Consider the following 12,437-nt stretch of genomic DNA (forward strand, 5'->3'; position numbering starts at 1 on the left):
GACATTAAGTACACATACAAATTATCAAATAAATGTTAACTGATCTTCTTCCTAAATTCTAGCAAAGTATGAAAGCAAACAGGTAGGGCGAGCCCACGCCCTTTGCTCTCTCTCTCCCGGTTCGAATCCTGCTTTCCCCATGTGACTGTGCCCGAGTCTCATTGGGGAAAAAAAAAAAAAAAAAAAAAGGAAAGCAAACAGGTTGAATTACTTCATGCTTCTAAGATACTGATTCTGACTGCTCTTCTGAAATAGCCAGTAAATCAGACTTACCAGGGCAACACTGCGCTCTACTTTCTCCTAGTCACAAATATGTCATGTTTGCAACCATTTATGCATCACTGAAGATGCACATAACACTCTCAAAATGCTACACTAACTATATACTTGGGCTGGGAAAATTACAGGAGAGAGTGGAGAAATAGCCAAAGGATGAAATACAACAGACAAAAAAAAGATAACTCCAAATGCTTAATTTCCACACCATGCTTTGTTTGAACTATACTGAATAGAATCTACTAGAAGATGAAGATCAAGATTGTATCAAAACAGTAGTCAGTTAAAATTATCCATCCTAGAATGGATTAAATCCAAACATATCACTGATTTGGAGGCTCAAATTTATAACTTATATCAACAGTTACTGCTTCATTATCCTATTAATTCCTCTCGATAAAAGTTTTTTTCTAATCTTTACTTTGAAATTATTAAAAAATTGTAAGCACAGTGAGTTCTGTTTAGATATGCTTCAAAATAATAGAAAAGTTATCAAGTGTCTAGTAGACATACATGGTGAAATTAGTGTGACTATAGCTTACAATATAAACAAATTTTATCATAGCTCATAAACTTTTAATACCTCACAGCAGGTGTCACTGAGACTCAGTACAAACCCTTGAGTTGAAATAAGAAACTTACTTGCAGTTCTGGCACACTTTGCACTCAGGACACTGCCACCCAGCACGCTTTAGTGGAGTAACAGCTATATCCAGGCACATCCCATGGTAGTGCTGACCACAAGTGGTACAAAAGAACTGATCTAAGAGGTCTCCCGGGCTGTCACACACTGCACAGTTTGCATCTTCCTTTGCTATAATTAACAGCAAATAGTGAAATTATTGAATTAATATTTTTCTAAATTAATAGTTTAAAATTAATTGAAGGGAATTTACATGGACTCTGTCAGACATTTGAAGTTATCCACATTTTGCCAAGTAAGAATGAGGTTTCACTTATAACACGATAGTGTATTATAATTTAAGTCTAACCATATGAAATTTAATCATGTACTTTTGCCAATGTCTACTTGAGACTATAAGAAATTTTTATTTAACTGTATACTTTTAATACTAAAGGAAATGTTGGTCATTTAATTGATGCTCAGTACATGCATTAGAAAGAACCAAACAAGAAACTGGGAGAAGGGAAAAAAAAATCACAGACACTTGTAGTATTAAAATTAAGTATTTTATTCATATTAAAATCTTGGAAACTTAAAATCAAATAATACAAAATTAGAATGTTAATATCAATTAGATTAATGTGTTTCTTAATTGAAAACAGACTACTCCAACCAGCTTAGGGGCTTTCTTAATACTAAAATATATGTTATGTAGAACATTATTGATAAAGGGCATACACATACACACACACACACACACACACACACACACACACACACAAATACAACAATTCATAGACTAATTATATACTCAACCACATTGATTTCTAGTTAAAAAAACATTAAAATCAACATACTTATAGGTAACATCCATGCCTAAAATAGATTAAGGGTTTGTTTACTATATAAAACAAAACATAAGAATAAACTGTGCCTTTGCCCAATATACAAATAAACCTATGTGCATTACAATATAGAAAGAGAAACGAGGTATTCTAAAAGCATAACAATGCTAATGATGTAGATATTCCATTATAACAAGTTTAACACAGCAATGTTTCCTCTTCTGTCCAAAGTTGAGCCAGTCTAACCTAATCCACTCAGCTGACAGCACGTTCTACCTTTGCGGGTCGAGCATGGGGAAGCTAAGTGGTGATCTATTTCCATTACATACACTAGATAGAAGTGAAGAACATCTTCCTGCTAAGGGCTATAATAAATAGATTCTGTAAGTTATAGCAGTTTCTGTAATAGAGACTTAGTTGTTTCTTTACAGTCTTTTTAAAATTTGAGGACAATTTGTAGAATGGAGGAAATACAAAACAAGTCCTAGGGCATAGACAGCAGGCTGGACCTGACAGAAAGTCTAGCTACACTACCACCTCATACCTGAAGCCACCTTAGAAAAAGGTTAACAATAACCACATGAAATCCAATAGTTACATTTTAGGATGCACCTTATTAACATTTAGCAAAATGTACAAGGCTTATCACTCTACATCTACACTTTCCTTTCCATGGCAACTCCTCAGTTTCTCCTTAGGGTCCCTACAGCATTTGTTGGGGGCCTGTACCTTCTTTGTCCAATCTCTGAATACTAGAAACCCTAGAACTCATCTTTATCTTTCCATACAAACTCCTCCACATTTTTGCTGTGCTTGTATAATCTCCTTTGATGTTCATTAAATGCTGATGCTCAAACATCTGTATTATCATCCCTACACTTTCAAGGCTCGTGCAGCTCAACACCAAATGCTCTAAAAATACTAAACCTCAACACTTCTAAAATAAAATAGATAGATAGATAGATAGATAGATATCAATATTTCTTTTTTCAAAAAAATGGAAAAAAACAAACTTTAAAATCATTTTGCCAACAATATCTCCCTATCCTTGGACACTTCACCAGATCCAAATTCTTTATTAAGTTATCTATATATTTTTCTTCGGTTTTTACAGTTTAGCTTATAATAGTTTCTTAGTTTTGTAAGAACTTCTAAGTAGAATCACCCCTCCTTATGATTTCTATTCTCTCTAAAACATCACCAGATATGCAAAGCACAATTTCAATATCCTAAGGGTAATCATCACGTTCTGCTTAAATCAAGAACCAATCAACAGGGCCAGGAGGACGGCTTAACTGGCAAAGGTGCTTGCTGCTCAGATTGGCTGATGTAAACTCAATTCCTGAAACCCAGATGGTGAAAAAGAGAGAACCAACCATAACACAAATGGTCCTCTGGCCTCACATGCATGAATGCACACACATAACCCTCTACATGGATGCTATACATATACATGCACAGAAAATAAACTATTAACTTTTTAAAAGAGCAGATCAATGGAGCTAGAAATGATGACATATGATTGTAATCTCAGCACATCAGAGTATGAATACACTGTAGCTGTCTTCAGACACACCAGAAGAGTGCATTTGATCACACTACAGATGGCTGAGAGCCACCATGTGGTTGCTGGGATTTGAACTCAGGTCCTCTGGAAGAGCAGTCAGTGCTCTTAACCACTGAGCCATCTCTCCAACCCCAAGGTTCACTTTTCAAATCACTTTTAAGAGATTCTTTAATTGCCAGGCACTTAAAATAAGTGATTATTTTTAAAAATAGAAGTATAGTAATAATCTCATTTTTAATGGAGGATGGAGTGTTTTCCTTAATATTAAGAAAGTGCTAGTATGCACCTATAAAAAAATGCACTTTTAAAGGGAATCTTTGATTTTTGCCACTTTAAATTTTTATGAATTGGGAAGCAATTGACAATCAGATATTCATTTTAACTTGATACTAGTTTTTCAGATATACTGATTAAAAATCTGTAAAACTGCCTAGCGTTTGCTACTCTACAGCTCTAACTTGCCACAGTAAATACTGACTGGCTGATAGTTTAGCCCAAACTGAGATGTACACTAAGTATAAAATGCATGTGGAATTCCAAAATCACCATAGGAAAACAAATCAAGTATGTAAAACTTTTGTATTGATTACATGTTAAAATATTGGTATTTTTAAAATAAGGTAAATAAAATAATACATGCTACTAAATTATTTATATTGCTCACATTACATTTCTATCACCAACACAGTACTTTTCATTCAATCTCACTCTGTAACAACTCTTAGATATCACTGTTGAAAAGATTGCTGTTTATTTTACACTATTTTCTCAGTGACTCCTTGATGACCATCTTTTCAAAGAAACACATCAATGTGAAGTGAAAGACTACAATATTAGCAGAAAGCATTAAGAAAAGAAATGCACAACCATTCTTGGTTTTAACATGTGTACCATGGATAAAGCCCTAAATTCTTGGAGTTCTCTGACTTTCTTTTCAGTATACTGGATAGCATCCATAATTTACTCGTTCTTCAAGGGATGACTTGATAGTCAAACCACACAGCAGTGTCCTGCCAGTCAAGAAAGAAGGCAAATGGTACTGTTATATCTGCAGCTTGGAGAGGGAGTGAAGATGGGCAACAGACATGGGGAGAAACAGATAGATCGCCACTGATTAACCAGTCTACCCAACCATTTAAGTTCTTGATTCAGTGAGAGACTGTCTCAAAAGATAAGGTAGAGATCAATAGTGGAAGACAACCACACCAATCTCAAGCCTCCACTATGCAAATGTGCCCAGATCCCCAAATCCACGTGAGTGGATTATTGTACATTTACAGTGCAGTGTTTAAGATTTCCAGGGAATAGAATTTACTTTACTGGGTACTGGTTTTATACCTGTGGCTTAAAGAGAAGAAAAGAAAAGAAGAGAACAGCCTTGCAGCGTATGTTTATACTACCAGGCTGCTACTTTGATGCAATTTTTTTTTTTTTTTTTACTATTTTCTCTATAACAGATAGTGCCTACTAATCCTAAAATAATACTATGAACCAGATTGAGTACTAACATTTTATTTCCTTGTATTAATTTTTGGAATGGTCACCAAGTGTGAATTTTGGGAAAAGAGTATCATCCTCACTCACTATTGCTGTCATACTGCTACAATCTATACTTCCCTTGCCAAATTTCTATACTAAACCTTGGCTTCATTCTGTTGTCCTTGTGTCTACTTTGGAAAAAGGCACAGAACCAATGATCTCAATATTCCTCTTAACTTTATGTGCCAGCATGGTCTCTCATCATCACAATATTAATGACAAGTTATGTCAGTTCTTATAGTTCATAGTTTTACAAACTGACTGAACTAAAGTAACCATTAACAGTATACATGCAGAATGTGATCATCAGAAGAAACAATGGCACAATTAATTAAATTTCTTAAAAAATAATTAACTACATAAGTAATCGTCATAGCAACAGCTGTGTATTAAAGTTCTTTTTCTTCCAGATTTAATAAGAATAACATAAAACATTGTCAAAACTTTAAATCAGTTATTAGTTTAAATATAATTTGAAATTACAGTTTGCTTTAGCTATAAGTTAAGTCTGCATAGTGAATAAAAGCATGATTATATTGTAGACAAAAAGTAACTGACTATAGATAAAACTAGATACAAAACAATGATAAAAAGGCTAGTCAATGATCATGTTAATCTAGAGCTATTTGGAATTACTTTAAGTTAAACCTGAAGTAGCTATATTTGTATTTCTTAAACCTGAAAAAGATAAAAAAGAACATGTCTTAAAAACATGGCTAAACTCCATTAGTCCCAGCACTTGGGAGGCAGAGGCAGGCGGATTCTGAGTTTGAGGCCAGCCTGGTCTACAGAGTGAGTTCTAGGACAGCCCAGGCTACACAGAGAAACTCTGTCTGGAAAACCAAAAAACAAAACAAAACAAACAAACAAACAAAAAAAAAAAAACAAAAAAGGCTAAATACATGCACAGAGATAGGCTTGGATTAAAAGATTAATACACTGGTAAGATGTAGATAAAAGTTAACATGTAAAAGGTAACATAAAAGAGAATGAAAATAATACTCATTTAGTAAGTAATCATGAAAACTTCAGAAACTGAAAATTAAATTTTCTAGGAGAAAAGAAAGGTGTTCCTTAAGTGTGCATGCTCTTCAGCTGACAAATGACTCAAGAGGTAAAAACACTTGTTGTGCAAAGCCTGGTAAGAAAATTCAATCCTAGAAACCATCTAAAAATAAAATTTAAAACTCTGACTGCACAAAGTAGTCCTCTGACTCTCACACATCACATGCACACATATACATATATAACATAAATTACAATTTTAAAAGCAAAATATGTATCAGCTGCATCCATAGGAAAAAAACAGATCTTTGGTTAGTAATAAAGTAAAAAGAAATTATACTGTTACTTGCTCATTAAAACTCAAACATAAAACAGCACTTATTATCATTATAAAACACCAGTGGAAAAGAAAGCAAAAACAAGACTGCAGATTAGAGATAAGCAAGATGGAAGGGTTGTGAAGCAGCACTAAAGATGTCTGTCCCACGACAGGTCTATAGAGCTCATGAACAAGATGTCAGCAAGTGTGTGATGGATGCTCCTAGAGATAATATTCTGACCAACACTGGAATCAGTTTTACGTTGTCCCACTGACACTGTTCTTCTGTAAAAGACACTGAGCACTATTCAACCTTTTGGTGAATTATTTTCTTTAGAAATATTAAAAAATACTATATCCTCAGTGTGTCTTCTAAAATGGTTTAAAACATTCTTTAAAATATGAAAATGTTGAATATTAGAGAAAAAAACCTTTTTAAAATTAATACCAGCTATCTGTCCCCCTTTCCTTCCCCCTTCTTTCTCCGCGTGCTCATGGCTGGCCTCTACTTCTCTACTCACTCTCTCTGCCTTTCTCTACCCTTATCGTTTCAACTCCCCTACCCACACCCTGAATAAACTTTTTAAAAAAAAAAAAAAAAAAAAAAAAGTAATAATGATAATAACAACAAAAAATCTACTGGTCATAGCTTTCCACTCAAAAACATACAACAAACTGGACCTAGTGATGCATGTCTATAAGACCAGCAGTTGGAAGGCAGAAGCGAGCAGATCATCTATGAGGTCTAGGATAGCCAGAGCTACACAGCAAGACCTTGAGGGAGAGGGGAAACCGTACAGCAAAAGTTTCTGAGGCCACTAGGATTGTATAGTATCTTCTAAATATCAATTTCTTTTTTGTTTTTTGTTTTGCTTCTTTTTTCTCTCTTTGAAAACAGGGTTTCTCTGTGTGGCCCTGGATGTCCTGGAACTTACTCTGTAGACTGGCTTAAAATTTGTAGATCCACTTGCCTCTGCCTCTCAAATGCTGGGATTGAGAATTTCATATTACCTTTTAATACAAGTAACTCTCCAAATTCATATGTGATGTCTTAAATAAGTACTTAAGTAAATTTACAACTGCATGTGTAAACTTACATCTTTCAGGAGCTTGGTCGATGTGTTCTGGACAGAGAAGGAAGAAGTGACTAAAGTCCTGAAAGGTGCCAGCCCCTGCAGCACATGGATAATGGTACATCTGGGTACACTTCTCTTCACAGCATTTGATAGTGGCTCCAAGGTGTTTGCAAAATGCACATCGCTGAAAAGAAAAAAAGAAATGACTTACAAAACTTTGAGGGGGATTAAGAAGACATGGAGAAATATCTATCTTACTACTGAAACAATCTGTCTGAAAAAAAAAAAAATGATGCAAAAATACTCAATAAAACACTCACAAACCAAGTCCAGAACACATCAAAAAACATAATCCACTATGATAAAGTAGGCTTCATCCAAGAGATGCAAGGATAGTTCAATATATGAAAATCCATAAAAGTCTTGGAGAAATCAGAAATACAAAGGTGCATACCTAAAGACTATAAAGGCAATATAAAGCAAGCCAATAGCCAACATAAAATTAAAGGAAGAGAAACTTAAAATAATTCCACTAAAATCAGGTGGAAGGTTGCCCACTCTCTCCCTATCTATTCAACATTATACTTAAAGTCCTAGCTAGAGCAATAAGACAACTAAAGGAGATCAAGGGGCTATAACTTGAAAAGGAAGAATTTTAGGTATTACTATTTGAAATATGATATGATGAGAGAGAGTAAGAGAGAGAGAGAGAGAGAGAGAGAGAGAGAGAGAGAGAGAGAAAGAAAGAGAGAAAGAGAGAGAATAACCCCCAAAATTCTACCAGAGAACTATAGCTGACAAACGCATTCATCAAAGTAGCTGTACATAAAATTAACACAAAAAAATCATTAGCTCTCATGTATACAAACAATAAAAAGGCTGAGAAAGAAATTAGGGAGATAATGCCCTTTATAATGTAAGATGTATATTATAAATATACAAATATATAATAAATATCATATATTTTAATATATTTATAAATATATATTTAATAGATATATAGATATAATAAATAAATATATTAATTATATATTTATTTATTATATAATTATATTATAATAATATCTATTAAATACATTAATATAATTATATAATAATTATATTATATTAATTATATATAATGACATAATTATATTAATTATATTTAACAGATATATAGATACAATAAATAAATGTATATTTTATATATTACTAGATATAATATATATTTATATTTATTATATATTTAATATATTATATATATTTATTATATTATATATTATATATATTTAATATACTTAATATATTTATAAATTTTATAAATATACAAATAATATTAAATATAAAACACCTTGGTGTAACTAACCGAACAAGTGAAAGACTTGTATGACAAAAACTTCAAGTCTCTGAAGAAACTGAGGAACATAACTGAAGGTGGAAAATGTTCCCCTGCTCATGGATCAGAAATTAACCAAATAGAAACAAAGAGAAGAATTAAAAGAATCAACAAAGCCAAAAGCTGGTTCTTTGAGAAAAATCAACAAAATAGATAAACTCCTAGCCAAACTAATTAAGGGCCCAGAGGCAGTATCCAAATTAACAAAACCAGAAATGAAAAGGGATACATAACAGAAACGGAGGAAATTAAAAAAAAAAAAAATCAGATCCTACTACAAAAGCCTATACTCAACAAAACTAGAAAATCTAGATAAAATGGATGGTTTTCTAGACAGATACCATATACCAAAGTTAAACCAAGAGCAGGTAAACTATCTAAAGAGGCCCATATCCCATAAGGAAAGAGAAGTCATTTAAAATCTCCCAACCAAAACAGGCCAAGGTCCAGCCAGATTTAGTGCAGAATTCTACCAGACCGTCAAAGAACTATTCAAACCGTCAAACCGTCAAACTATTCCATAAAATAGCAACATAAGAAACACTGCCTAATTCATTCTATGAAGCCACAATTACTCTTGATACCTAAACCACACAAGGATGCAACCTTTAAAAAAGATCAATTTTGCTTATGAATATTGACGCAAAAATACTCAATAAAATTCTTGTAAACTCAATCCAAGAACATATCAAAACCATCATTCACCACAATCAGGTAGGCTTCATCCCAGGGACACAGGGTTAGTTAAATATACAAAAATCCATTGACATAATCACATGATCATCTCCTTAGAAGCAAAAAAACCATCTGACAAAATACAATACTCCTTCATGTTAAAAGTATTAGAGAGAACAGGAATTCAAGGCCCACGCCTAAACATAAGAAAAATAAATTACTGCAAACCAACAGCCAATATCAAATTAAATGGTGAATGATGAAACTCAAAAGCTTCTGTAAGGCAAAGTCCATAGTCAATAGGACAAACTGGCAAGCTACAGATTGGGGGAAAATCTTTACTAACCCCACATCAATAGAGAGCTAATATCCAAAATATATAAAGAACTAAAGAGGCTAACCACCAAACAACCCAATCAAAACATGGGGTATTGAGCTAAACAAAGAATTCACATAGGAATCTCTGTGAATGGCTGAGAAACACCTAAAGAAATATTCAAAGTCCTTAGTGATCAGAGAAATGCAAATCAAAATAACCCTGAGATTCCACCTTACACCAATCAGAATGGCTAAGATCAAAAACTCAAGTGACAGCATATGTTGGTGAGGATGTAGAGAAGGAGGAATACCCCTCCAATGCTGGTGGGTCTGCAAACTGGTACAAACACTCTGGAAATCAATCTGGAGCTTCCTCAGAAAACTGGATCTAGACCTACCTGAAGACCCAGGTAATCTTGGACATATACCCAAAACATGCCCCAGCATGCCACAGGGGCAAGTGTTCCACTATGCTCATAGTGGCTTTATTTGTGATAGCCAGAAGCTGTAAACAAACAAGATGGCCCACGACAGAAGAATGGATACAGAAAATGTGGTTCATTTACACAATGTAATACTACTCAGCTCTTAAGAACAAAGACATCCTGAGTTTTACAGGCAAATGGATGGAAATAGAAAACATCCTGAGTGAGGTAACTCAGACCCAAAATGACATGCATGGTATGTACTCACTAATAAGTGGTTATTAGGAGGGGAAAAAAAAAAAAAAAAAAAAAAAAAAAAAGGCTCAAGTGAGGATTCCTCAATCTCACCTGGGAGGGAGAAGAAAGCAATTACAAAGGCGGAGGGATGGAAGGACCTGCATGGGAAAGGGGACAGGGAGGGAACCTGAGGACTGAAGTCCTAAGCGCCAGCAGAAAGAATGGAAACAGGCAGCCCGGGGAGGTAGAAGGTGGGGGAACCCTCCAGAATTTACTGGAGACCTGGGAGGTGAAAGACTCTCAGGACTCAAAGAGAGGGACCTTAGATGAAATGCCCAACAGTGGGGAGAGGGAATGTGTAGAGTCCACCTCCAGTAGAAAAACAGAACATCAAGTGGAGGGATGGAGTTGCCATCCCACAGTCAAAAACTGTGACCCAAAGAACTGCGGGGGGAAAAAAAATGGAGAAGAGACTGAGGGAAAGGAGGTTCAGTGACTGGCCCAAATTGGGATCCAGCTCAAAGGCCTGACACTATTACTGATGCTGTGGTATGCTTTGCAGACAGCAGCTTAGCATGGCTACCCTCCAAGAGGCCCAACAAGCAGCTGAAAGAGTCAGATGCAGATACTTACATCCAACCATTGGATTGAAGTCAAGCACCCCTGCTGTCAAATAAGGGAAAGGCTGGAAGAAGACCAACAGTCTCAACTAACCTGGCCCCCCAAGATCTCTGAGATACTGAGCCACCAACCAGCAGCATATACCAGCTGATATGAGGCCCCGACACATATGCAGCAGAGGACTGCCTGGTCTGGCCTCAGTGAGTGAAGATGCACCTAACCCTTGAGGCCCCAGGGAGTGGTGAGGTCTACTAGGGTGGTGGTGGGGGGTGGGGACATCCTCTTGGAGACAGGGGAGGAGCAATGGGATGAGTAACAGTCAGAGGGTTGACCAAGAGAGGGATAAAGACTGAATTGTATTGGAAAAAAAAAAGAATAATTAAAAAGAAAAAGAAGGAAAAAAAAAAAGAAGAAAAAAAGAAACAGCACAAAACCTAAAAGCACAGAAAAAATTCCACATTTACTAATAATAACACTGACTAGAAATACATTAAGGTCATTAGTCAAAGGCTTTAAACTGGCCAAATATAATTACTGAATGAATGAATGAATGAATGAGCAGGATTCTGATGGATTTGTACCACACAAGAAACGTATTTTACTGATAAAGAATCACAAAAAGTGAAAGGGAAGTGTTAGACAAAGATAAACTTCAAGAGCAAAGAGAGAAATCTGATGGAATAAGTACATTCACCTCATCACCTCAAATAAAATTTTATATCAAATCTTTATTAGGGAAGTCTCTCATGGATGAAGTGCTGGCTGTGCAAGCATGAGGGCTAGAGTCTGGATCCTCAGGACCCAGATAAAAGCTGAGGGGGCTTGGAGACCAGCCAAGAGATGAAAGCAAAGGATCCTAAGAGCAGCCTGATTAGCAGCATCTGTGCCCTCTGAATGGTAAATAACTGATGTCAACCTCTGGCCTACAAACATGTGCACATACATACACTAACACACATAAGCACAATCATATTACATATACATGTAAAAAAAAAAAATCAAAAGAGAGACTAAGAAGGCCAGTATATGCCAGAGAACTGGAGGCGTATATTCTAGGATCAATCACATGACAGGTCATAGCTCATTAATTTCTTTAAAAAAACTACAATTACATCATGTATCTTTCTTAGACAACAACAGGAAAAAACATGAAAAACATCCAAGTACATGGAAATATATAGTGGTAATAAGTGACCATCAAATAATGGAAGACACTAAAAGGAAATTAAATTATTGAGACAAATGAAAATTAAAACAAAACTTGTATGAGACAGAAAATGCAGTACTAAGAGGGAGGTTTGCAGTAATGAGTACATATACCACACAACTAGAATGGCTGTAAGGAGAGGGACAAATAGGACTTGTTTATGCAAAGAATACATATTCAGTTCCTAGCAACCACTTTAGAGAGCTTATGACCTGCTATATAACTAACACTAGCTCCAAAGTATCCAATGTGCTCTTCTGGCCTCTACAAGCACCGGCACAACCATGGCACACATGCAGAGACAGAGACTAAGTGGGGGAGAAGAAA

The 12,437-nt window shown here is 35.2% G+C and overlaps 1 protein-coding gene across 15 annotated transcripts in view; it reads right to left on the reverse strand.

The window, feature by feature from the left end:
* Kmt2c (lysine methyltransferase 2C) overlaps positions 1-12,437 on the reverse strand; it is a 212,319-nt gene that overhangs the window by 112,021 nt on the left and 87,861 nt on the right. For all 15 annotated transcript variants that reach the window (XM_076913271.1, XM_076913265.1, XM_076913264.1 and 12 more), the window contains exons 7-8: positions 7,274-7,436; positions 919-1,090 (exon numbers count right to left, since the gene is read on the reverse strand). In XM_076913271.1, coding sequence (XP_076769386.1) covers positions 919-1,090; positions 7,274-7,436 — 335 coding nt within the window. The remainder of the gene's footprint in view (positions 1-918; positions 1,091-7,273; positions 7,437-12,437) is intronic.

Source organism: Arvicanthis niloticus, chromosome 15, assembly GCF_011762505.2.
Source record: "Arvicanthis niloticus isolate mArvNil1 chromosome 15, mArvNil1.pat.X, whole genome shotgun sequence".
NCBI classification, from domain to species: domain Eukaryota; kingdom Metazoa; phylum Chordata; class Mammalia; order Rodentia; family Muridae; genus Arvicanthis; species Arvicanthis niloticus.